Source organism: Sarcophilus harrisii, chromosome 6 (assembly GCF_902635505.1).
Source record: "Sarcophilus harrisii chromosome 6, mSarHar1.11, whole genome shotgun sequence".
Lineage (NCBI taxonomy): Eukaryota > Metazoa > Chordata > Mammalia > Dasyuromorphia > Dasyuridae > Sarcophilus > Sarcophilus harrisii.
This window is the reverse complement of record NC_045431.1, coordinates 177,721,709-177,749,602: the sequence shown is the minus strand read 5'-3', so window position 1 is coordinate 177,749,602 and position 27,894 is coordinate 177,721,709. Positions and strand designations below refer to the sequence as shown.

General features: G+C 41.2%; 1 protein-coding gene across 1 annotated transcript in view; it reads right to left on the bottom strand.

Moving 5' to 3' along the window:
* MTMR7 (myotubularin related protein 7) overlaps nt 1-27,894 on the bottom strand; it is a 94,918-nt gene that overhangs the window by 41,183 nt on the left and 25,841 nt on the right. The window contains exons 2-3 of the mRNA XM_031944122.1: nt 12,927-13,049; nt 10,640-10,802 (exon numbers count right to left, since the gene is read on the bottom strand). Coding sequence (XP_031799982.1) covers nt 10,640-10,802; nt 12,927-13,049 — 286 coding nt within the window. The remainder of the gene's footprint in view (nt 1-10,639; nt 10,803-12,926; nt 13,050-27,894) is intronic.

Sequence of the window (27,894 nt, the reverse complement as noted above, 5' to 3'; positions counted from 1 at the left end):
AATCATCCCAGGGACTGATCCACAGGCCTCCTTTCTTCCCAGGGAGACCCACAAATACTGCTTATGAGATTCTTCTGGGACGCTCCCTAACCATGGTATCTCCTTCCACCCTTTTCACAGGAAGCATCCCTAATTGAAGGAGGAAATTCTATTTAGATCAGCACCTGCTGATTTTGGCTAAAGATCATTGTGCAGCTGAACAAGAAGACCATTTACTGGATGCAGAAAAGTCACCTGTCTGCACAGAAACAAAGAGAAAGAAAGGAGGTGGAATGGTTCTGTTCCAGCAGAATGGTAACAATGATCTTCCAGGAGTTTTGATTTCACAGGAAAAAAAGTGAATCATGGGGGTCTAAGCTTAGAGCTGTAAAAGACCTCAGAGACCACCTATTTTAACTCCCCAATTTTGAGTGCATTTTAACAAGATTTCATAAAAGGGATATGTCCAGAAAGGCAGGTTCCAATTTTTTGTCATATATATATATATATATATATATATATATATATATATATATGTTTCCTATATATGGGTCCTATATATGTTTGCACATTTTCTCTCCTAGTAGATTATATGCTCCTTGAGAGCAGGGACTGTCTATTGTCTTTTTTTTCTTTTAATAGCTCTTGTCTTTAGCACAAATCCCAGCACAGCATGTTCTGGCAGCCTGTACTCAAGTGGGAAAGGTTTGAGGACAGGCCTGGAGTCAGACTGTGTATCTGAAGTCCCAAGACCAGCCAGGCCAAGGTCAGAGAGGCACAACCTCAGGCCACTGCAGTTCATGAAAATCAGAGATCAGGATCCCCATGCTCACATAAGCTAAATCAGGAGCCATGGCAGGTTCCATGGAAAGCTAGCATGGCCCGTCCTTACCCCCTGGCAGCCTAAGCAGCCCGTTGACATCAGTGCCTTATACATTTCACCATTTGCATCCATGAACTTGCCTAGAATGAGAAGGTGGACTTCTGAATCCAGGAGAAGAAAGTTGCATGAGTTAATTAATGAGTGCCCAAAGATCATGTAATTTCAAAACATATAATTATTAATTATATAATATCAGATGTAATTATAAAATAAATATATAACTATATGTAATTATAACATTATATATTATTGGTTGTATAATTTATTATATAATTATTAATTATATATGTATATATATATATATACACATATATATATATATATATATATATATATATATAATTAACCATAATAGGAGTATAACATGTATTCACTCCACCAGGTGGACACAATTCTTTAGCTACTAACCAAGTGACTGATTATCTCAGAGATTATCTGATGCAGCCGGATTTCCTGGTATGCATGCACTAACAGGATTCTTCTCTTTATTTTGCTCCTGATTATTTGCTACACTCATATCCCGCCTTCCCTCCCTCTCCTTCCTTTGATTCCTCCTTCCCTCTCTCCCTCCTTTCCTTCCTCTCTTCTCTCCCTTCTTTCTTCCCTCCCTCCTTTTCTCTGTCTTTTCCCTCCTTCCCCCCCTTTTTCTCTCTCTCCATCTCTCCCATCTCTCTTTCATTTCTCTCTCTCTCTCTCTCTCTCTCTCTCTCTCTCTCTCTCTCTCACATAACTACTAATCAGACACCTCCCCAAGAAATGGACCATCCTCCAGTATAGGCTCAGCTCCTCAAAACTCTACATAGAATGGCATTCACCAGAAGAACTAAATGAATAATTATAAGATGTGAACTTTACATGTGAAGATTATTATTTAATAATGAATCAACTATGACAGCAAGTAGGGTTTTCCACAACAGTAGATAGTTAAATCTTCAACCAGTTACCGCATTAGCTAATGAAAAATCACACAGATAAAAGCAGAATTTTGTCCTCAGGGCTTCTGATGACAAAATCAGATACCTTCCCACTTGGCCTCCTGCCTTCCTGACAGAGTCTAGTAGACAATACTTTAAAAAGCAAAGCACACCTTCTACTTTGGAAGATTTTAGAACAGTAAAAGAAATCAGAAAATTGCTGCCTCTTTTTTTCAGAGCTTGGATCCCATCTTAAATCAGCCTTAAAATTTCCTAAAACAATTACAATTATTACTGATTTGGAACCATACACCAAGTATGAATTGACTATTGTACAATGAATATGGCTGGTAGTGTCTTCAGACTGAATATCTGAAACAACTGCAGAGTCAGGTTTTCAAAACTTCACTGACACTACTCTTATTGTACACATTTTATTCCTATCATGTCTTGATCACCAATGTGCGTGGTTCAGCAAGGAGTGCAACTGTGACTTACCGAACAAAATCTGGGACCCCAGAAGGAAGCCTGAGCCTCAACTGTATCCCATAAATAATTATGGCTCTATAGAAAAACATATTTTGTATAAAGTTCCTTTAGATAGTCTTCAGCTTTGTGGCCCCCAGAAGGTCTTGACACCTTAGCTACCATTTGGAATTTAATTCCATTCACAAGGTTCCATTCTTTGTTCCCGTCTGTATAAATGGTGGATGTTATACGTAGCTTTCCTCTGATCCTAAGACAGATAGCAGGGTACAAAGCTTGAATTCAAAGCTGAGTCTTCTTGATTCCAAATCTATTCCAAACGGCTTCTCCAAGCTTTAAAGTCATGAAATCTTTGTGGCAATGGGATGTGTGACCTTCTGGACCTCAGTTTCCAAATCTGAAAAATGAGGAACTCAGCCTAGGAGAATTCTGAGGTCCCTTGTAGCTTTGGATCTATGTTGTACATATTATTAAAACATTCAGACAAGGAAATTGAGGACTGAAAAGACATGCTTGAGGTCGAATGGAAGGTTGAATGGATGTATATTCAATTGTCACCCAGAGGGCAAGGTATTTTTACTCCAAGCCTCCTCCAGGCTTGTTTAAGAAGTCCTAAGAGGCTGGCACAGGCCCAGGAAATGTCTCCACTCCTTTGGATTCCATCCAAGGACTAATAATCTTGAACAGATGTTACCTCCCTTACTTTCCTCTCCCCCAAAATTTATGCAAAGTTTCATTAATGGGGAATGCAGGGTACAACCCATGAAAACTGTAACTCATGATCAAGGAAGAGGGAAACATGTGATGTGAAGATCTACAATAGCTCCCAAATGCCTCAAGGAAGATTATGAAAAGTAAAAAGGGACACATCAGACTTGAAAAAACAAATCAAAACAAAAAATCAAACATGGGGAATTCCCAACGATTCTAATCCAGCTGGGAAAATGTTGTGAAGAAGAAACAAGGAACTTTGGGGAAACCTTAAGGGGCCATGCAATGCTTAGTCAGCATCCATAATGAGTTATTCTTGGAACCAATTAGGAGGAGCTGAGGGAGAGAAATAAATAATGGGGGGTCCAGGGATAGGGACTGGTGGGGGTCTGAAGACTCAGGTCATGTACAAGGCTCACTGCCCCGCAGGCCAAAAACCAACAAGCCATGCAGAGAGAGTAACTTCCATCAGAGTTGTCAGAAGCTAGAAGTCAAGGGGCTAAGAAGTGAGGGAGAGGGGAGGATCATGGATGGAGATGACTCTTTGTGACTTTAACCAGAAGGAGAAGCTTAGAGATGGCAAGGTCCAGGAAAAGGGGACAGGGGAGGCTCAGGGAAATGGGGGAAAGGAACCAGCACATTGGGGAAGGGGAGACAATGTTGAATGGGGGATTGAAGGCCTTGGTGAGAAGGGCCACCTGGGCCTCTGAATCAGGAGAAAGCAGAAGAGAATGGGGGACCCAGAGAGTGGGGAGAGGGAGGCAGCTGGGTCAGTAAAGCCCTCAATAAAAATTCTCAATAAAGCTGGGGCAAAGTCCTCTGCTGGAAGTAGGCAATGACATGGATTTACTAGTTCTCTCTATGGTTTGGAGGGAGGCTGGAGGTAGCCCATCTCAGTGCCCCAGCATTACCCTACTAACTACTTCATCCTCCCCACCCCATCCAAGCAAAGTCAGGCTTTTGTGTACCAGCCTCTGCCTGTATGTAATGCTATCTAATTCAAGTCAGCCCAGTTCTGTGGCCCAAGGAGATCCTTGTGGCTTTTGATTCTATCACAGAGAGTGTTCACGATCCTCCTGACTGCCTCCTCAGCAAATCTGATGAACATGTCCTGTTTGCTCCTATTCAAGTCATGGATAAAAGTGTTCAGTAATCCAGGGTCAAAGGCAGATCCTGGGACCTCTTGCCATAGGGATCATCAAAAAAATAAAACTTCAGGAACATCTAATCCAACTCAGAGGAGGAAACTTCGGCTAAGAAAAATTAAGTAGAGCATTTTGCCCATTACAGTCCAAGACTGTAAATGTCAGAGGTGGGATCGGGATCCAAGTGTTCCCAACTACAAACCCAGCCTTTTGGAATAAGCTAGGTGGAGTGGTGGAGAGCTCATTGGGCCTGGAGAGGAAGAGTCCTTTTCACCAGTTCCAATTCCAGCCTTGGACACTTCCTGGTTTGGATAAGTCACTTAACCCTGTGTGCCTCAGTTTCCTCATGTATAAAATGAGCTGGAGAAGGAAATGGCAAATCACTCCAGTATCTTTCCTGAAAAAACTGCAAATGGGGTCATGAATCATCAGACAAGACTGAACAACACTACTCTCAGCTTTGTCTAATGAGCACAGAAGTCACGACAGGACTATCTGGAAGGAAGGATGTACATTGAGGAAGAAATGCATGGAACGTGTGTAATGGAGACTGGGCGATAGGGAGCCAGCCAGCCAGCCAAGCATGGAGGGCAGGACCCTTCAGAGGCCCCAAAGGGGCAAACTCAGCTCCCCAGAGGCATCTTGATGGCCATGGGGCTGCTCTTTTCATAAACCTTCAAGAGCTCCTCTCTGCCACTGAGGAAGGCACATGTTTCTAGGCTTCCCTCCATCTGAATCAGCCTGTTTATACAAGCTCTTTCCTTCCTCTCTGAAGCCTTCCAGAACAACTAGACTGCTCTCTTCCCCTGTTCCTTTCCTTTATTCTTAGGTCAGTGTCTCGGTTCACCATCCCCCCATTCCTGCCCACTGAGGTCCCTTCCATACCTCAAGGAAAATTCTTTCTTGTCTGTCCACGGCTCTTATGTGAGTCTGATGGCCCATTCAATCTGCCTTTGGGATGGGATGCCAAGATGCTCAGTGGCTCAAGAAAGACTTGTGGATTACCTGGCTAGAGGTATTTACTGAAAAACAGCAGTCCTGGAGTCCAGTCCCATCAGCCCTGGAGTAACCATCCCAGGAGGTTGGGGGTATATTGGTGATCACCCTATTACTGAACCAACTCCAACAGAGAGCTATATGGGAAAACATATGACTTATTGCCTGGTCAGCATCACATAGGACCCACCAGGGTTGAGAAACCCAGGTGGGGAGATGTGACATTATATTTCCAGAGAATCACAGATCAATTTCTAATAAATAGAAAAAGTCCAAACTTCAGGCAAGAGCTTTTGAGGATCACCCAGGCTGTGATCTGGATGTTTCAAAGCATCTTAGCTCCCCTAATAACCTGCCCTTCTTCTAACTTTCCTATTTTATAATAATAATCATAGCTAGCATTGATGTAGTACTTTAAGGTTAACAAAGCTCTTTATAAATGTTTGAGCCTTCCAACAATCCTGGGAAGTAAGCACTGCTATTACTCTTATTTTATAGATGAGGAAGCTGAGGCAGGCAGAAGATTTGCCCTCATTCAATTAGGGCCTGAGGCAAGATTTGAACTCATTTCTTCCTGACTCCAGGCTTAGCACTCTATCCACTACACCACCCAGTCATCTATTTTTATTAAGAGCAGCTGCATTCTCCCAGTCCCCCAGGTTCACAGCCTTGGTGTTGTTATTGCCAAATATTATTTGTTTTTAATATTAAAAACAAAAAAATCATATAGGTAATTTTACTTCCAAAACAAGTTAATTATTTCCTGAAAGAGTCTATAGAAGCCCTGGGAGTCCTTATTTAGAAAGAAGCATCTCATGTCACAGGGCTCTCTGGGCTCCCTCTTTCTGGCTGAGAGCTGATTTGGGGTTCTGTCACTCGGGCAGGCGGCTGAGAAAGCCAGACTTGTCCTCCCCTGTTCCACCACCATGCTGCTGCTGACTAGTCTGTCTCATGGAGCTGCCATATTTAACAATGATCTGGCTTGATCCCCCGGTTCTGATCCCAACCATCACAGCTGCTTCTGGAAGGATGGCACAGCTCAAGGCCGTTGGCTCAGCGGACTCCTTGGCTCCTTCCTACACCTGTAACCTGAGCAGCGATCAGCGATTCTTTTTCAGACATGAACTCCAAGAGGCTGTTTGCCTTTGTCAGTGCTTCTTTGTCTTTACCAGCTCCCCTTGGATCAGGAGTCAGCCTGTCTGCCCTCAAAGATGGAGATCCTCAAGTGGCTTTTCCACTTAATGTTCTCTCCTTTCATATTCTCATGATGAGGAATGAGCATCATTTCTACTGAACTTTTTTCAAATCAGCATTATCCTTTGTGTGCCAGAGGAAAAATAGTTTGGGACTCCAAGTCAGTCTTCTACCACCTGTCGCAAAGGTGCTTTGTGGAAGACTTCATTTCCCTGTCTTCCTCTTAGAAAAGTTTGATTATTTCCAAAGCAAGCAGTCCATCTATGTGCACTTCCTTCACCACTAGCTCTCCCAAATGGTCTTGGCCAGTGACCATAGCTTGTACAAGTCCCAAGTGGTGGTATCAAGACTGGCACCTTTTTTGAAGAATACTTTTGGGGCAGCTAGTGGTGCAGTGGATAGAGCACCAGTCCTGAAATCAGGAGGACCTGAGTTCAAATCTATGCTCAGACACTTAACACTTCCTGGCTGTGTAACCCTGGGCAAGTCACTTAACCCCAATTGCAAAGGAAGGAAGGAAGGAAGGAAGGAAGGAAGGAAGGAAGGAAGGAAGGAAGGAAGGAAGGAAGGAAGGAAGGAAGGAAGGAAGGAAGGAAGGAAGGAAGGAAGGAAGGAAAGAAGGAAGAAAGAAAGGAAGGAAGGAAGGAAGGAAGGAAGAGAATACATTTGAGGGACCAGAGAAAAAAAGCAGTTATCAAATCCTACCAATTAATTCTAACTCCAAGACATCTGTTGGTTCCATTCCCTTCTCTCTACTTACACAGCCAGCATTCTAGTCCAAGCCCTCATCAGCTCTCACCTGGATGACTGCCTCAGTCTCCTAAGTGGCCCCTTGCTTCCAGACTCTCTTCTCTAACCATCTTGCACCAAATGCCAAGATAATCTTCCCAAAGCACATCAGTCCTCTCTTCCAAATACTCTATGGGCTCTGTACAGCCTTTAAGACAAACTCCTTCTCCAACTACCGTCTTCTACAAGTTGGGTCCCATCTACCTTTGCAGCCTCATTGGCCACTATTCTCCCTTCCTATACTCTCCATTCCTTACATGCCAGACCATCTCTAGTTTCTCTGCATCTTTGAACTGGCCATACCTTATACTTAGGATCCATTACCTCTTGATTTTTTTTTTCAAATCTCAGGTCAAGCACACACAAAGGCTTTCCTGCTTCCCTTCCAACTGCCCTTTCGCCTTACTATCTTGTACTTGGTTTTTTAAAAATTGACTTGCATTTATTCTCTTTATATCAACAAACAAGCATCGAATCATAGAGGTTTTTCTAACAGGATGTTGCATCTACACTGAACCTAAAAGAAGCTAAGGATTTCAAAAAGCAGGGGAGATTGGAAGGGCATTCTAGAAATGGGGACACCCAACAGTTCTTACAGAAGTGGGAAATGCAATGGTGAGCTGGGGCAAGGAATGTAGTTTTCCCTGACCATGGCCAATTGTGGATCTTTCTTTCCCCACAACCATATTTATCAGGAAGACAGATCTAAGTTCAAATGCAGACTCTGACACATACTAGTTTTGTGACTGGGGCAGATCTCTTAAGAAACTCTTTAAGATTTTAAATCCTAAAGACTGGAGAGGGTGAGTGAAAAGACCTGAGATTTCCTTGGTAGGAGGATGTCCCAGGTGAGGAAATTCCCTGTCAATGCAAATCAGGACCTCATTTGCAATTTAAAATAAGAGAGTGTTTCCTGGATCCCCTAGAGGGTAAAGGATTTATCTGAAGTTACAAAACTAGTAGATTGTAAAATTCAGAGATTATTCTTTGCCTTTCTTTGCATCCCCAATATTTAACCCAATGCCTGCAACACAGTAGTTGGCAATGACGTTCAGTCCATTAGTTGTGTCCGGCTGTTCATGACTCCATTTGGGGTTTTCCAGGCAAAGACTGGTGCAGTTTGCCATTTCCTTTTCCAGTGGATTAAGGTAAACAAGTTAAATGCCTTTTCCCAGGATTTCACAACTAGTGTCTGAGGCCACATTTGAACTCAAGTCCTTCTGACCTCAGGGCAAGCATTCTACCCACTGCATCATCTAGCTGCTCTGGAGAGTAGGAACTTCAACAATATTTATTGATTGATAAAACTTATTTATTTTATTAAAACTATTTATTGTAAATGATTTATGGAGGAAATAAACTGTTTCCTTATATCTGACATCACCCTGTGCCTTGAGTTCCTGTTCTAGAAGGGACTTGGTTATTCATTTTGGGCCACATGAGTCACATCTAAGCGGTATTTCAGGGGTTTCCCCAAGAATTCTATTCTAAGGTAGGAAAAGAAAAAGAGAAAGTTAAATCTCTTCTTTGGATGCAGGGAGAATCAATGTATTTTCCACTCCAGGATGAATCAAGAGTTTCTGTGAGACCAGAACCAGAGATATTTCTAGGAGGAACCTGGATAACCCCTAGATTATGATGACAGTGGAGACTCAATTTTCATTGTGACTAAAATAAATTCATTCTGAGATTTAACAAAAGACCAATGGCACAAACATACCTGCTTAATGTGTACTTTGTGATACTTTTATCACAAAACAAAATCCACAGTATAGCTTCAAAGTCTACTAGTCCATCACCTAAATGACCACCCATTTGTTCATCTGAAACTGATGATCTCTTATAATGCTTCTGCACCCTATTTTAACTATCTCTAGAACCAGTTAAAGGTCTAAGGGAATCATAATTAGGGTGGAGCAAATGGGTCTTAGGAAATTTAGAGGAGGCTGAAAGCACTTCCATTCCTCAGCAGTGTAGCAAAAATTAAACTTATCATCTAATAGTGAGAATTTGTTTATCCTTCATGTTTGAAGAGGATCAATGATATCATGGGGTGATGTCTTGACTGTGCATGAACTGGATTAAAACGAGGCAGAATTGCTCATAGCTGAACAGCTTCACTTTTTCTTTCAGAGTCACTGAAGTCCAAGAAGAAGACAAAAATCCGGATGACTGGCAATGGCCCAGGAGGTGGTAAATGACCCTGACGTTTTCAATACTTGGCTAAGCTCTTAGCTTTCCACAGCTCCTGCTTCAGCCACCTTCATGGTCATTGGAACATGTTCTCATTTGCCGATTGCACTGGACGAAGTCTTCACATGCTTGGGATAGATAACTCACTAACTCAATGATGGGCTTGAGTCCTGTTACCTTCAACCTGATTTAGCCCATTTGCTAAAACAATTCTACCAGGATGTGGCTCATGTTTACACTACGACTTTTTGGAGCCACAGGTAAAAGTGGGGTGACCGGTAGACACCAAAAGTGGATAAGTAGTCCTGAAAAGGGTTGGCAGCTCTCACTCCAGGTGCTAGTTCTCCCTAAATACCCCATATACCCTAGTAAGAATGAATTAAACTAGGAAGCTATGAGAGAACACCGATTCCTCCCCACAGATTCCTCTATAAAGGCTTCTGGAGTTGGGAGGTAGGGAGAGGAAGCAAAAGGTCATGTCATGGCAGAGAATGACCTCTAGAACCCCAGAAGAGTAGCCTTCCCAGGTCCCAGGATTGCTATGTGGAGGCCAGTGCTTCAGGACTTTTGTCTTCACTATACCTCAAAGAGCAGTTCAAAGGGCTCAGAAGAATGACATCTAGGATCTCATGACCAAAAATTATTAAGGGAAAATAAGCTCATGAAAAGGAAAGTCCTCGAGAGTGAACCTCTGAAGACAAGAAAAGAAATAATTCTAAGAAGCACAAAAAAAGGTATATTGTCTAAAATGGTGGTTGTGGATGCATTGGGAGCTCTCCGGTCATCATAGATTTCAAAAACACATGTCTCAGTGATAGAACAATGGTAGGTACAAAAAAAGTTTTCAGAGACAGGAATGATAAAGCTTAGAATAGGCTGAGACTGATGAAGAAAAATAAGGACAATAATAAAAAACAACAAGGTTTGTGGTTTTACTATAAAAATGGGAAGCTCAAAGAAGACTAGAACTGCTGCCTGGAGATAGAAGGATTGTGATGACCAGCTACATTAGGGTGAGAAAGCCAATGTAGAGTAGTGGCAGGACTACAGGATTTGAAGTCACAATCTAGGGGTTGTTCAAGGTCAAGATCTTTAAATAACTTACAGGAACTTGGGCAAGTTAACCTCTCTGAATCTCAATTTTCTTCTAGTCTAAACCTATGTGGTAATAACACCAGTGGGGAGATCTACAGAGCAATTAAGTATAGAAAAATTTTAACTAAGTAGATGACAAAATAGCTCCCACTATTCTTGTGGAAAAGAGAGAACTGCAGGCCGGATGGTCCTACAGTTAGGTGGATTCTAATCTGTCAAAATCCATTTGCAAACCCTTGGCCCCACTGACCTACCTGGTCTGGCCAAACGGAGGAGGGAGATATATACGTCCTGGCAGTCTCTCTCCTGAGGGACAACAAGGTGCAACACCTGGAAATTCTTGCACCGAATAAGCAGCGGGCAGCCCCCTGCCGTGGTCGCCTGTTTTTCAATGGAAGAGATCTCACTGTGCAGAATCTGGAATACAAAATCACATGTTAGACAAAGCAAAGGGCCCTTAATAAGAAGGGCTTATTAGGTACTTATTGTCTCTTCAGGGAAACATCATCCCAGTTTCTAGTTGGCTTTTTCCACCCCTTCACTCCTTATTTTTATCCCCAACCCGGGGTCTCAGACACAGCTGTATGATCCTCGGTGCTTCTGGGTCTCAGTTTCTACATCTGTAAAATGGATAGCTTAGACCAGACAATTTCTAACATAGCTTCTAGTTCCTATGAGTCAAGGGCCAGGGATAGGTTAGACTCAGGCCACGTGCTCTAGACAGGAAACTGAAATAGACTCAGGCCAGGTCGAGAGACCAGCTCATTCTTGGGCCTCAGTCATGCCATGGGAGTTGCCCCATGGGGAACCCAAAATTTGAGAGCTCAGACACTGGACTCCTTAGAATAAGCACTCCAAAAAACCCTCAATTTCTTGAGGCAGTCATCTCTTTTAATTTAAAAAAATTTTTTTTTTTGTCATCTCTTTTAGAAAGAGGACAATGCACAAAGTACCTATGAAGTTTAGAGTTACAGGACAGGTCTGATGGAGTGGGGCTGCTTTTTTATTAGCCTCCAAGTTTAATCACTTTTTGGGGAAGAGAAAAGGCTCTAAACCACAAGGTGTTGTTGTAAGTCTTGGGGAGACTATCAGGAACTCAGTAGGAAAGGGAGGACCCACTTTTCCTTGAGGTAATTTCAATTTTCCTGTGGAGGAGGTAGAGGGAAGCCAGGAGACAATAATGTTCTCCTTTGAGATCCAAGCATTTTAATTGTATTCTGTGGTGAAAATTGCCCCATATCTAACACCAAAAATGTACCCCTGGTGTCTTATAGAACTTGGTGATCTACTAACCACTCTGAGGGAAAACGAAACATAAACCATCCCTAAGCTGCATTTGGGAGGTTTTCTTGATTGAGCTCCATTTGGGGGACAGAGAGCCAAAGACAGATACTGACCCTCTGGTCAGTTTTCTAGCCCCCAGGGATCAGATCCAATGTGTGTGGGCGCAGAGGTCCCTGGGGGAGGGAGATATCCTGAACCATTGGGGACATCACATTAAGCAACCCAATCAATGAGAGAAGATGATGGCTCCCTGGAGAGGTGGGCCACTGTGTTTGCAGGACCTCAGTGACAGTCCAGGCCAAAAGCCAGTTGGACTTTCTGTCCTCTCCCAGTTGGTGGTCGAGAGATCTGAAGCTGGGAGAGGAGGAACAGCCCCTGTCCTTCAGATTACTTCCAGATCTCCTAGGAGAAAGTGTCTCTGTATTCTAGGTTCTCCTCCAAGGAAGCCTCCTGGGAAGAGGTCCACTGGGGCCAGGCCATAGGACTTTGGTAGAGCTGCAGACTCTATCTGGAATGCCATGATTTGCTGGCTGTGTGCCTTTGCAGGTTTGCTATAAACTTGGCTGAGTGACTGCACTCACCATTTTGTTCTTTGTGATTGTGCTTTTTTTCCCTTTTACAAATGAGTAAATATTACAGAATTGAAATTGCCCGTTTTCTAGACTTCAAAAAACAAACAACTTTGCAGTCCTTGGCCATAGAGCCAATGCTGTGAGTCCTTAAGCTAGGGCCAGGGTCTTGAATAGAAGGACATGATAGGATGAAGAGATACAGAAGCCCCAAAGTCTGACTCCTCCACATTTTACAACCCATTTGGTCCAATCTAACGAAGGGCAATCTAAAGACCATGGGGAAGTAATATGACCCATGGTAAGTGGCTGGGAAGCATTTGAACTCAAACTTTCTACCTACAAATCCTTTCCCTTGATCCACTTGTGGCTTCTGTTTGTCACTGTGCTCTGGGGATCTCTTAGGAAGATCTCCAACCTCACTTAAACAAAAGGGGCATGTTTTCAGTACTGCTCGAGGATGAGTTTCCACATGAAGCACCCAAATTTTTGGCGGAGGAAGGCCAAGTCTGCCATGGAGCTTAGCAAGACACGGGCAACCAGAAGATGACAAGACTAAACTTTATCAGTGATTCAAACCAGTATTCTTCTCCTTTCTCCCCGCCCCACCAGAAAAGAAAATAGCAAAAATGATAAAATATACTACGAATAATAACACATAAAAATGGATAATAGTGATAGTACGCACCCAGGTCTCTTTTCTAGTTTCAGGCACATTCTCCACAAAGATGACATGGGTAGCTGTCAGATACAAAGTCCCCAGGACTGGTTTTTTGGAAGATGTTCGATCCATCAGACGGACATTCTCTACCTGAACAGAGAAATCAATTTCTAAGAATCAGAATTTTGGATAGAATTTCTGAGACAAAGGGAATCATTAAAACAAACACAGACCAAATGCTCATAATCTGATTTTCCCCTTAATGAGCTGTACCCCAAGGCCTGAGAGCCATTCTGATGATAGCAGCCCTGAGCTTTCTTCATGGAGATAAGCTTAGATCAAGAGTCAATGTCCATGTATACATATATTGCATTTAACTTATACTTTAACATATTTAACATGTATTGGTCAACCTGCCATCTGGGGGAAGGGGTAGAAGGGAAGGAGGGAAAAAGTTGGAACAAAAGGATTTGCAACTGTCAATGCTGAAAAATTATCTAAGCATATATCTTGTAAATAAAAAGGTACAATAATAATAACAAAATAAAATAAAAAACAAAAAAAAAGAAAGAAAGAAAGAAAAAAAAGAGTCAGTGTCCATCTTCAATCTATGATTGAAAAGACAAACATTCACCTAGGAATGATGAGACCATGGGGCTTATAGGTCATCCACCGCTTCACAGCTGCCCTCAGAGCCCCAATTTACCCTGTATGAATCTTGTTTGAACACAGAATATTGTTTTCTCCTTAGATAGTGAATTCCTTGAGAGCAGTGTCTTTTGCCTTTCTCTTTATCCCCAGTATTAACATAGTGTCTGGCACACAGCAAGTGCTTAATAAATATTGGCTGACTTGATCACACAATAAGACATCAATCTTGCATCATTATAATAGCCAGCAATTATTCATAGATTCTTAAAAGGTTTGCAAAATGCTTTATCAGTTATCCATTTGATGTTGACAGCAATCTGGAAGGCGAAGGTTAGCATTATCCCCATTTTACAGATATTATGCCCATTTTACATGAGTGATTTACCCCGGTCCACGTAGCTAGTAAGGGCCTGAAGCAGGATTTGCACTTAGGTCTTTCTGACTCTGAGACCTAACTACTGCCCCACTGACCTGTCTACTCTTTCAAGGATGCATGATTTTCTAGAGGGAGTAGAGTATGTTATACCTTTTCTCCTATTCCTCCCTCTACTTGGGGGGGGGGGAAATGAGCTTCCTCTCCTTTAGCTAGATTATCCTTTGGCCCACAAGCATCCCTCAAACCAGGCATAGTCTAACCTTTCCACCTTGGTCAGCCCTGCCAAGTCACCAGCATGAGGCTGAGTTGGAGCATTTGATAAGCAGAGAAGGGCTCCTGATATTCTTTATCTACTGAAGTTTCCATGACTGTGACATTCACAAAGGGTCTTCCACCCATTTCTCCATCTGGTCCCCATAATCAAGATGTACCCAGCTCATATATTCTTATTTCCATTTGACTGGAGGAAACTGAGAGACAGAAATGAAGCAGTTTGCCTAAGGATACCCAGCTCACCCCCATAGAATTAGGATTCGTAAGCAAGACTTGAGACTTGCCAGCCTTCCTTTCTATGACTCCTCCAAAGCTTCTTTCCCACACTGCTTTCTATTTTCTCCTGGCTACTGCCCAGTTTCCCTCTTCTCCAATGTCAACTTGTGGGATTTTCTTGATCTTCACTGAAGCTGCTCACCTCTAGAACCCCCAAAATGGGAGTATATGAAGGCAGGGGTCAGACTATTACCTGAGGTCCAAAGAGAAGAGGAAGATGTTCAGAAGGTCACTTGATGAGAATCCATGGAGTGAGAATCCAGTATTGAGAGTTGGACAGGACCAATCCTGGCATTTTACAGATAAGGAAACTGAGGCCCTGAGAGGGGAGTAACCTTCTAAGTACACATAGAGAATAAGCAAGCAGCAATGCCTGAATTTCATCCCAGGTCCTCTGAGTCCAAATTATGGGCTCTCTCTCCTGTCGCACACTGTTGCTGAGTCAAATAAAATTAATTTTTGAACGGTCTAAAAAGAATGAACCCAAGGAAATCGACCACAAAATCAGGAATGTTCAGAATGGATTAGCTTCACTACCAGATATAATTAGTGCAGAGCAGTAATAATCAAAAGTATCAAGTACCAAATAAAAAAGAGGGAGAGAGAGACCAGCAGAAGTGATGAGCAAAGCAAGAACTAGAAACTATATAGTGAATATAATAGCCTAGTGTCTGATGAACCCAAGAACATGCCAAACTGGCCAGAAGATTCCTCGTTTGATAAGATGGTTGGGAAAGCTGACCAGCTATTTGACCAAATAAATAGTCTAGGCTGCCACCTTGTAATTTAAGAGTAAATTCCAAATTCATACTTTGCAAAAAAGTAATAGAAAAATAAAAGGCCTTAACTTTCACAGTTATGGATAGGAGAAAAATTGATAAGCAGATAAGTAATAGGAGAGATCAAATTATACAAAAAACAATCTTGATTATTTAAAATTTTTAAATCTACACAACTAAAATTAATGTAGCTGGACCTAAAAGAAAACATATGGATTAGAAAAACTCAGAATAAATATAATTGTGTAAAATTAAAGGTATTGTCTAATAGATATAGTCAAAAATATGGACAGTTTTCAAAAGAAATACAAAATATCAATAATCACTTGGAAAAAAAGGTTAAAGTCACTAGTAATCAGAGAAAGGAAAATTAAATCAATTCTAAGGAACCATTTCACATCCATCAAGATCCCAGAGATGATGAGATGTGAGAACCTATTGGTAGAGAGAGTGCTAATAGACCTGCTAGTTTGCATGCTATTGCAAGAATGGAGACTCAGGTTCTATACTAGCCAATGTAAGAGTACAATATAAGAGTGGGTGGTATAGTGCATAATTCAGCAAGTCTGGAGTCAGGAAGACTCATTTTCCTCAGTTCAAATCTGGCTTCAGACACTTATTAGCTGTGTGACCCTGGTCTGTTTGCCTCGGTTTTCTTATCTGTAAAAGAAGCTGGAGAAGGAAATGGCAAATCACTATAAGTACCTTTGCCAAGAAAACTCCCAAATGTGATCCTGAGGAGTCAAAGGAGGCCTGATAAGATTGAACAACAACAACAAAAAAGTACAGAATAGGTGTTTTAATATGGCACCTGGGTTCCTGGATTAAAATGAATAACTGATTATCATTCCTCCAGAGGATACATGTTATAAAAAGGTTTGTTTGGGGATTTGCTGGAAAGAAGCTGTTTTGTTTAAACAAAATGGATCAACAGAGAAGAGGCCAAAGGTATATTTGAGATACCCTAGCTCTATGAAATAGAAAGAGATATCTGAAAGGGCAGCTGGAAGACATACTTGGATTTTTCCATGCCTTCACATAAAGCCTGGAGGCTGCTGTTGGAAAATTGCTTTCCAGAATTTGGCAGCAGCCAGTAGATTCCCAAGTCTTTGGTCCATTGGGAGCCCAGCTGTCAGGGGCCTTGTTGAAGAGAGAGGAAAGGGATTAAAAGCCACAAAGGGAAACACCAAGAAGAACATCTAGCATCAAGACAAATGCATTGACTTTCAATAAAGAATGTGACTTTCCCAGCCACATGTGATCACGCAAGAAAGGAGGAATGAAAAAGTAATTTATTTTAAGAACAATGATCAGCAATGGGGGCTGGGCTCTTACATATGGACCCATCACCACGGGCAAAGAAATCAGGGATGTGGCCCAGGAGCCAGAATGGGGTAGCTTAAATGAGATGGTTATCTAGTGGCTCCCAAACTGCCATGGGAACACATGAGATCTGTATTTCTAGGCTCCTCTAGAAGGAAGAGAAAACTATAATGCTGTCTCTAGGTCTTTATTTTTTATATTTTTATATTTTTAAAATTATTATTATAGCTTTTTATTTACAAAACATATGCATGGGTAATTTCCCCAACCCTGACCCTTGCAAAACCTTCTGTTCCAATTTTTCCCCTCCTTTCCCCCACCGTTCTCCCCTAAATGGCAGGTAGTCCCATACATGTTAAATATGTTAAAGGAGATGTTAAATGTAATATATGTATACATATTTATACAGTTGTCTTGCTGCACAAGAAAAATCAAATCTAGAAAGAAAGAAAAAAACCTGAGAAGGAAAACAAAACTGCAAGCAATAACAGAAAGTGTCTCTAGGTCTTTAAAAAGTTCTAAGCAGGGTGGGGACTCTGCCATGACTCCTTTTGTACCCTCCTCCTTCCTTCTGCTTAGGACTGTGCTAAGTAGACCCAATCTACTTGATAACAGTAATAACCAGCATTTACAGAGAATTATAAGATTGCATATCTTATATCTCAGTTGGACCTCACAACAACAAAAACAGCATTTGCAGAGCACTTTAAGGCTTGGAAAGCACTTTTCAATACCTCACTTTTTCCTTACCCCAATCCTGGAAGGTAGGGGTATTATCCCCATTTTATAGAGGAGAAAACTGAGGCTGAGATGCTTTGTCCAGGGTGACACAGCTATCTGTTTTATAAGTGCTGAGATAAGATTTGAACTCAAGTCTTCCAGAGTCCAACTTCATGTATTCTATGCATGGTCTCCCAAAGGGATCATCAGCTACATGAAACCTGGGGAGACCAAGTGAATGTCTGAAACACTTTTTGGTCATCAACATATTCACTGTTCCTGTTAACCAATGCAGATAATTCAGATCTGGCTGCCTGGTCTTGTACTGTTTTCAGTTCTCCACAAGTCCTTGTTTTGAAAGGAGTGATGGGGAGCGGGCCCTAGACAAGATCTTCATGAGTCTTTCAGGAGAACATATACCAGTTCCATCAAGCTGGAAAAGCTCCTCCAGGTTCAGGCTGGCCAGAGACAGACTGAATGTGTCTGTTCCCCAAAGATCAGCCTAGGTGTGTAAGCTAAGGTTCAGTACTCATTGGCCACTGAGGGAAAAGGGCGGAGGGGCTGGATCTCTTTGGCCCAGAGATTCCACTGACCTGGAGGAGCCAGGAGCGTGGCCCAGCCCAATGGGATACCCTAGGATGCCAGACTGAAAGGGCACAGGCAGGATGCCATCAGCAGGGAACTTCTGGTTCTACCCAGGAGGAAAACAAGCTCCAGACAATGATATGACCTGTCCACTATCCTACAGAAGAAGGAAGCAACAAGCCTAGGATTTGAACCTCTGTTACCTGACTCCATAACTTGTTATACCACAATTCTCTTTTGTTGTCCTGACTCAGTTTCCCTAATTATCCTGACCCAATCCTACCTCCGTTTCCCTAAGTGTTTTGCTTCAGTTTATAATTGTCTGCTCAGTCCTGTGAAACTACCCCTCCCTCTTTATCAGAATATTTGATAAGGATATAAGATCTTATATTTTAGAATATCAGAATGCCTCTCCCCATCCCAAGCTATCAGAATATCAGATACCGTCTAATCAAGATGTTTCTCCCCATCTCTGGGGTTCCTCCCCCCATTATGTCATCCCCTCTCCGATGGCTCACCCCACCCTGTCAGAGTGTTCCTGCTATCAGCACCCTGACTCCGCCCCTGCCTCAATCTACTCCCTGAATCTGAGCTACATATATAGGTCATTGAGAACTCACATTGTTTGCTGGATTCTTGGAGACGATAGTGTCATTCAGCCCTGGGACCAACCATGGATCCATCTGGTCCCAGTATATTTCTCCCTTTTAAATAAATTATTAAATACACCCTAATCTCTATCTTGCCTCAGTTTCTCCAGCATTATAAATTCATGCTCGTTCCTCAGGCCCAAGGCCAGAATATACATACACACCATCCACAGCAGTACATACTCTCCATATACTCTCCTATGATTCCTGCATCCATACATTTAATAGGAATGGGGACTAGGAGCCTGGGAATTCATCATTATAAAGAACTCTCGGGTGAGGAAATGCCTTCTAATAAAGCAGTTCTACGCCCATTACCTACATCAGAGCTTCTTAAACTTTTTCCACTTGTGACTCATTTTCGCAAGAGACATTTTCCCCTGACACCAGGTAAATAGATATATAAAATAGGTATACAAATTAAACATTTACTGATAATAAATCTGCACATTACGAGACCCCATATGGAGTCACAGTTTAAGAAGTTGGGAGATAGAGAATATATTGAGGTTTTGAGAGAGGAAGTCACTTTCCAACTTCATCATCTCCATATACTCATCCAGGATGGAATGACTTGAATCTAGGACTCTCTCTGACTTTGATATCAGCTCCCTATCACTCAGGTAGCAGGGCTACTCTCCACAATGTAACAAATATACATATTCAAAGTTCTACATTTACTCTAACAAGTATTTACTGAGTACTTCCTAGGGACAAAATCGATTGCTAAAGGACTAAAGGGAATAGGGAACATAGACAATTTTATCAGTGAGATATAGCAGGCACTTTAAAATGCTTGCTAATTGACCATTCAGTCAACAGTTGACTGAAATTGGTTAGTCAGGAGAATGTTCCCCAGAAAACTGTGAGGCAGTGTGAGGGAGGGAACAACAAGATCACAGTTATGTAAATAAAACATAGATTGATGATAATACACATAAATGGCTTAGTTTCTCCCTCTTCACAGTAAAGGTGTAAAATGTCTATGTAATCAGATGTCTCCAGTTTTGCTTGACTTTTTCTGAATCATAAGAAAGAGATTTCAGTGGGGGTGAGGACTCTCAGAAAATGGCTAGGATACAAATAAAGGAATCATTATTTAAAATGAAAATTATATTAAGGCAGAAATAACATATGAAGAGACCAAACACTAAGTATTGAAAAATTAAATAATAAAAATTAGAAATAATATATAATTGCTTTCAATTATAGTGTTCTTTCTTCACAGAAACCTTGAGATTTCGGGGTGGGGAATTTTTGAAGCAAATATTTCAAATTAGGGTCTGATAGCTAAGATAGAGAGGGAATTAACTGTGACTAAGAGCTATTTCCCAGTGGACAGAAGTCACAGGAAAGAAGTCTCAAACTTTGAGTCTCAAGAGGGGAACAGCTAAATTAAGAGCTCTATGAAAGATTGCTCCAAATCACTAATAAAAGAAATGTAAATCAATCCAACAGAATATTACTGTTTCATAAGCATCTATGATTATGAAGAATTCAAATCAGCCTGGGAAACCTGACATGGACTAACAGCAGAGTCAGGAGAACGATATTTACCATGTCCAGGTCTTTGTTTGGTATTATGGGCATCCTTCAGCTGCCTCTTAGGGAGATTCAGTTAAGCAGGATTGCCCCAAAGGTCCCTGTAAGTCTCTTTCTCTTTTTTTAATCATCTGAGGAGAAAGATTATTCCATGGTGGAAATATTCACAACTGGTGGTGAAAGGTCTGAAGGTCCTGGGAGGCCTGTAGGACAGCAGCTGTCATGTCCCCAGAGCATCAGAGACTGAAGATCACCTCTGGGACCTACTGTGTCATAGAAAAGAAGACTGACCCTTCTGTGTCAATCACTGAAAAGAAGACGGACTCAAGTTTAGGTGTTGGATTATATAGTGCCCAGTTGAGGAGAAATGTCATATGGCTAATTAGCAATCACGAACATTGTTTTATGCCCTGAAGAGGTTTAAGTATTAACTTTACAGTTGATTGTAAGGAGTTATAAATGAAAGTACTGTTAATTCTGTTAATGCTTGCTAGAATTCTCCTAATTTTAGCATTTTTTTCTGTGTAGAAATAAAATACCTGTCCCAGACCTGATTCATATTATACAATGAGTACCTTTCTTAGTATCCTCTCTCCAATTGGGGAACACTTTTAGATTAGCAAGCCATAAGTATTACTATAACTAGTATCATCCCCATTAAGGCAGGACTGGGAAATTAAGCTACCAGGAGGGAGAATGGAGAGATTAACATTCCCCTACCCAGTTAAGAATCAAACTTCTCCACGATTGAAGCTGTCCCCAAAATAACAATGTCTAGGTACAAAATAGGGAAGGGCAAGTGCTCCAGCTTGCAGACTTAGCCAAGCAGTCATCTCACTTTCTTTCTGTTAGATACAAAAGTGAGTCAAGGTAATCTGTGGGGGAAGGCACTGACTTCTAGAGAGATCAGGAAGGCATCTTGTAAAAATGATGCTTGAACTCAACAACTACGGATACTAGAAGATGGAACTGAGAAGAAAGTGCTTTCTAAGCATGTGGAGTGCAAAAACATAGTGGTGGGAGATACAGAGATGAATCAGTTTTGGGTCATACCAAGCTTTAACACTCCTGAAACTTTTTATAGGGCTTTGTCACATTCAAGAAATGGGAAGAGAACAGTCTGCAAACTGTAGACCAGAGACCTTGATTTGGGTTCCTGCAGACATTCTAGAATGGGTAATTTAAGAGAAGTTAATTTAAGAGAGATATTCTCAAACTAGGAACTGAAAAGGTCTGAATGCTCCTATTAGCAGTGATCATCCATTCTCTTTTTGTGTCTTCTTTCTCCAAATATGGAGTGGGAACTCCTGGAGGACAGGGGCTATTTTGAATACTTCTTTGTAGTCCCATCTCTTAGCATAGTGCATAGAGACATTTATTAAATGTTTATTGGTTGACTGACATATCACAACTCATTAGACTCACGAGCCCCTCATAGTTCTCTGGGTTATATGTATTTTATGTGCACATAATAGGACCTTAATAAATTCTTATTTCCTTCATCCTTTTAGCACCCAGTACAGCCCATTCATTTCTTACTAGTCCTGCCATTTCTTACTCTGAAACATCCTTATCCTATTTGGAGCCTCCTAACTGGTCTTCCTACTTTCACACATCCTGAACACAGTTGTTAAAATAATCTTCCTAATGTACAAGTCTCATAGCATCACTACTCTTTCACCTTCACTGGCTCCCTACTATCTTCAGGTGACTTTATAAGCTCCTCGATCGAGTGTTTCACAGATCTTTAAACTCTGGTTCCAAACTATTTTTCCAACCTTATTTCACAGATTTTGTGCTCTGGGTAAAATAGTTTCCCTGCTTTCCTTCTCCCTCCCTTCCTCCCCAGTATTATCCTCCATGTCTGGAATGGAGCCCTTCTATCTTTGCTTCTGAACACATCTCTTTCCCCTCTTCTTCCTCCTCTTTTCAAGGTCTCCTTTGTCCAGGAAGCCTTTTACTGATTCTCCAGCTTTGACTGACCCCTCTTTCCTCAGCCCCCTTAGAACTGCTCTCTCTGATTTCTCCCATCCACCAATCACAGGTCTTTTTCTGACTATTCCCTTGCTAAAGATCTTCCTCTGAGATTATCTCTCATTTACACTTTGTATATTCTGAATATTTGCAAACTGTGGCCTCCTTTATACCGTGAGCACCTTGACAGCATGCCCTGGGGTTTTTGTCTTTTTTGTACCCTCAGCACTTAGCTCAAAGTAGCACCTAGTTCAAAGTAGGTGCTTATTAAATGTTTATTGACTGACTGACCTTGAATTCTAGTGATTTACACATATGTCTTCACAGTCTCCCTCATACTACACCATCAATGAGCATGGACTTCCTTTTCATTGTTGCAGTGTCAACATCTTGCAAACAGTAAGTTACATGGGGTTTGGGGTCAAGAAGGCCAGGATTCAAATCCTGCAAGTCTCTTAATAGTTCCTGTGGTCCATTCCAGGCCCCCCAATTTAAGAAGGACACTGGGGGCAGCTAGGTGGTGCAGTGGATAGAGCACTGGCCCTGAGTCAGGAGGATCTGGGTTCAAATGTGGCCTCAAACACCTAACATTTAACTATGTAACCCTGGGCAAGTCACTTAATCCCAATTGCCTTGCAAAAATTTTTTTAAAAGAAAGACACTGATAAGTTGGAGAGTAACTTTGTTGGTTTGCTGTTGTTGAGTTATTTCAGTCATGGGTAACTCTTCATGACCTCATTTGGGATGTTCTTGGTAAAGATCCTGGATTGGCTCATCATTTCCTTCTCCAGCTCATTTTATAGATGAGGAAACTGAGGCAAATAGGATGAAGTGACCTGCCAAGGGTCATACAGCTAGTAAGTGTCTGAGGCTGGACTTGAAGTCAGGTCTTCCTGACTCCAGGATATTCACTCTCTATCCACATATCACCTAGCTGTCTGGAGCATATCCAGAGAAAGGAAATGGTATTAAGGCCTGGAATCTGTGTTCTAGGAGTACCAGCGTGGGAGGTAGTGGGGGGAGGAGGGTGGAAGGTAGAATGGGCAACATGAGAGCTATGATCAAGGCTTTGAAAGGCTGGAACATGGAGGAGAGAACAGCCTTGTCCTACTTAAGCCCAGGAGGACAGAGCCAGGAGCATGAGGGAAGCCACAAAAATCTAGTTAGATGTCAGGAAAACATTCTAAAAATTATATATGAAAAAATATATGTATATATATATGTATGTATATATACATATATACAAATGTGACATTTGTAAAGCGCTTTGCAAACCTTCAAGCACTATGTAAATGCTAGCTGTTTTTGTTGTTGTTCATCCTTCATTTTTAGAAGAGGACCAATAACATCATAAGGTAATGTTGTGACTTGCAAATGAACTGCATTTAAGGGAGGCAGAACTGTCATTAGCCTCAGTCTCTCTTTCAGAACCCCTGAAGTTCAGTGGCAGAATAAAAATTAAGGAATGCAATGGATGACCTTAACATCCTGGCCAAGCTAAGCACTTCGCAGCTCCTGTTCCAGCCACCTTCATGGCTGTTGGAACAAAATGTTCTCAACTGCCCATTCTGCTGGAGGAAGTCTTTATGTGTTTAGGGTAGATGCCGCACTAACTCACCAATGGGTTTGAGCCCCATCAGTTACCCTCAACTGGGCTAGCTTATCTTCTGAGACACTTTTACTGGGGTACTGTGGCCCCTGTACATGCTACAAGCTTCTTGGAGTCACAGGTGAGAGTTGGGAGACAGATGAGCAACCCTTCCACCAGAGGTGCTAGTACTCCCTGAACACATCATACATTCCTCAAAGAGCTACATTCTATCCATAAAAACAACAAATAGGCTTATATGAAAATAAAAAATATAAACAAGGAAAAAGTATCTATAAATTATTTTAAAGCAATGGGGGAGGTGGAGGGAAGAGGGCAAGACATGACTCATGTAGGAAACACATTTGAACTGAGCTCTGAAGGAGTTGGGGCTCCTACTTCTAAAAAAAAAAAAAAGTAAAGGCAAGAAAAGATCTGGTGTGTTTTAATATGGGAGACAGCTTAGACTAAAGAGTGAAAATTGATCCACTATGTCCTTGCGTAAAACCAAAGAGGAGTTTGATTGGAATGAAGCACCAAGTGAATTTTGTGCTTGGAAAGATAGGTATGAGCCAGGATTTGAAGGTCATACCAAACAATGACCATGCTATTTATTCTAAAAATACAGGGACCCACTAGGACTTTCTTTTAGGGGAGGGGACACTGCCATGGTAAGCTCTGTCCTTTAGGAATATCAGTTTGGCAGGTGTACATAAGATGACCTGGAAAAAAGAAAAACTGGATACAGAGAGACACTCAGGAGGCTGCTGCAATAATTCAGCTGAAAATCAATGAGGAATGAGATTGGGATACTGGTGATGTGAAGAGAAGGAAGGAAACAAATGCATCTCATAAAACTAGAAAAAAAAACAAATTAAAATGCCAAAAAACAAACTATTAAGACATTTTAAAAACTGGAGAGATATATAACAAAAAATAAATTTAATTTAATTTTAAAATTAAAGGGATAAAATACCATTGAAAATGTAAGGAATAAAGAATTGAAAAAAACAAAATTTGGAAGATTTGTAAAAAGATTAACAAAACTGACTAAAACATTAATTAACCTGATGAAGAAAGAGAGAAGAAAATAAAATTACCAAAATAAAAAAAAAAACAAAGCCCTTTTTGCTACTATTAATTGACAGAGTTAGACAAATAGTTGTAGTAATAAGAGAAAAAATATATAAATGTTGGAAAGGAGACAATGATCACCACTTTCAAATGTTATGATGATATACTTTTGAGACCACAGAACATCAGTAAAGAAAGAGATTTTGTTCTACATCAAATTGCTAAAGGGAAACTTTTGTTGTTGTTTTTTTTAATAAGACCTTTTTATTTTTCCAAATACATGCAAAGATAGTTTTCAACATTCACCTTTGCAAAACCTTGTATTCCAAAATTTTCTCCCTTCCCTCTCCCTTCCCTTAGACAGCAAAAAATCCAAGATTAAACATGTGCAATTCTTCCAAACATATTTCCATATTTGTCATACTGTGCCAGAAAAATCAGATCAAAAGGGAAAAACAAAACACAAGAAAGAAAAAAAAAACAAGCAAACAAACAACACCAACAACAAAAGGTAGAACTACAAGGCTTTAACCCACATTCAGTCTCCATAGTTCTCTCTTTGGATATGGATGGCTCTTTCTATCACAAGTCTATTGGAATTGCCTTGTATCCCCTCATTGTTGAAAAGAGCCAAATTAAAGGGATACATTTGAAAAGGAGAGAAAACAACAAAATTCATTTAGAAGAACAAAAAAACCTAAAAAATAAAAGTTAGTATTGAGAAAAACTAAGGGTGTGTAGCATTATTAGACTTAATTAGGAAGTGTAGTAACCAAAAGTATATAGTTTTGTTAAATGTCAGAGGAAACATGACATAATGAACAGACAGCTGACCTTGAAAGATGAAGACATGGATTGAAATCTTGCCTGTGACCATAAGAAACTTACTCAACTCCCAATGCTCAAATCAATTTTCTTTATTACCAAATTACAGAGTCTTTAGCAAACTGCATGAAAAGAAAGCTTTATATGAAATAAAAAACTTTATATGAAAGAAAATATAAAACTTTATATGACAGTTTCTTATACCAATGAAATCACAAGACCAGTCTCTATCCTTATTATCTAAATATAGAAAAGTAGGTCTATGGAACAGAATAGAAGTAATTAAAAGTAGTTGTCTCATATCACAGGAATCCAAGAACGTTATCACTAATAAAGGTAGAAGGGCTACCTGGGAGGGGGCAGGTTCTCCATCCTTGCTGATTTCTAAGCAGAGGCTGGATGACCCCTCAACAGGGGTGGGGATTCCTTTGGAAGATGCTTGGATTAAATGGCCACTGCCAGGATTCCTTGTCACAATGATTCTGAGATGCACAAAGTTCTTTAATCTTGATGAGCTTCCATTTGCTCAAGATAAAGTGAGAACAGTACTTGAGACCTGCAGTCATTCTCCCCCCAGCTGTGGTAAGATTTGAAAGAGGTAAGATTTATGGGAAGGTACCAGGCACATTTCTGCCATTTTTGCTACTATCAACTCCTGGTAAATATCCAATTGGCTTGGGGCTCAGTTCTGTTAATTCATTCAGTTTGGCTCCTTTCTTTCCCTCATTCCCATCCTGCCTGTGCCTACCTGCTCTTCCCCCCCTCCCCAAAAAATATCCAGAGACCTAAGATCTTAAGGGCAAAGACTGGAATTGTCTTGAATCCCCTCATTGTTGAATGAGGGTCACTTGGCAGAACAGTCAGACACCCATAGTTTTGTTACCAATTAAGTGCCAGGTCCTGCAGATACAAACCCCCCCCCCAAATACAAAGGACAATTCCCTGCCCTCGAGGAACTTACAGTCTAGTGGGGAAGAAAACATGCTAACAACTCTACAAACAAACAGGATAAATTGGAGATCATCTCAAAGGGAAGGTATTAGATTAATGGGGATCAGGAAAGGCTTCCTGTAGAAGGTGAGATATTCGCTGAAACCTGAAGGAAGCCAGGGAGGGCAGAAGGCAGAGATGATGATGAAGTTCCAGGCATGAGGAACAGCCAGATAAAATGCCTCAAGTCAGGAGATAAGAGCTTCTTATTTGAGGAATGGCAAGGTCAATGTCACTGAATCACAGAATAAGGGGAAAATGTGTGTGTGTGTGTGTGTGTGTGTGTGTGTGTGTGTCTTGTGTGTTACAAGATGATTAGAAAAGTAGGAAGAGGTCAGGTTATGAAGGACTTTGAATGCTAAACAGAGGATTCTCTATTTGATCTTGGAGGTGATAGGTAGCCACTGGAGGTTACTGAGGAGGGGTGCAGAGATATGGTCAAACCTTTATTCTCAGAAGATCGCTCTGATAACAGAATGGAGGATGGAGGAGGTGTGAGGAGATGTGAAGTAGACAGATGTGTCAGCAGATTATTGTAATAGTCCAAGAGATAAAGGATTGCACTAAGTTGGTAGCAGGGTCAGAGGAGAGAAGGGGAGATAGTCAAGAGATATCATGAAAGCAAAATTGGATTATAGATTTGAAGTTAGTGAGCAATGGAGTCAGGGATGATGTTTAGCTTGTGAGCCTGAGGGATGGGGGAGATGATGGTTCCCTCAATAATAAAAAAGAAGTTAGCAAAATGGGGGTGGGGTGGAGTAAAATAATGAGTTTAGTTTTGATCATACTGAGTTTACGATATCCTTAGAATGTACAGTTTGAGATCCCAACAGGTAGTTGAAGAAGCATGACTGGAGATCAGGAGAGAGGTTACAGCTGGAGAGACAGGTCTGGGAATCAGCATAAAGATGATAGTTGAATCCATGGAAATTGATGAGGACTGCCAAGTGAATTAGTATGGAGAGAAGATAAATGATTAAGTGGAGGAGAGGTTGGAGGGGCAACCTTCTGGAGAAGAGAAGATGAGATGGGATCATTGCCATGGCAAGAAGAAGCCCACCTCTTTGTGTGAGAGAGAAGTAAAAGAGGATGTAAATGGCCGAGGGAATCTGAATGGTGTAAAATAAAGTGGAAGCTCTCAATTAACAGTCTCATTTTTTTTTCAGTAAAATATGAGGCTGAGGAGGGGCGAGAAGGAGATCTGTGGGAAGTCTAGGGAAGGATAAAAAGATTTGGAAAAGTTTCTGTAGTGAGTGGGAGAGTAAGTCACTTAGGGTGCTGGGGCCGGGGAGACAAGATCACCTTGCCACACTGGAAAACCATTTTAGATTTTCAGTTATGTAAATTTATAGTAGACTCAGTCATCAGG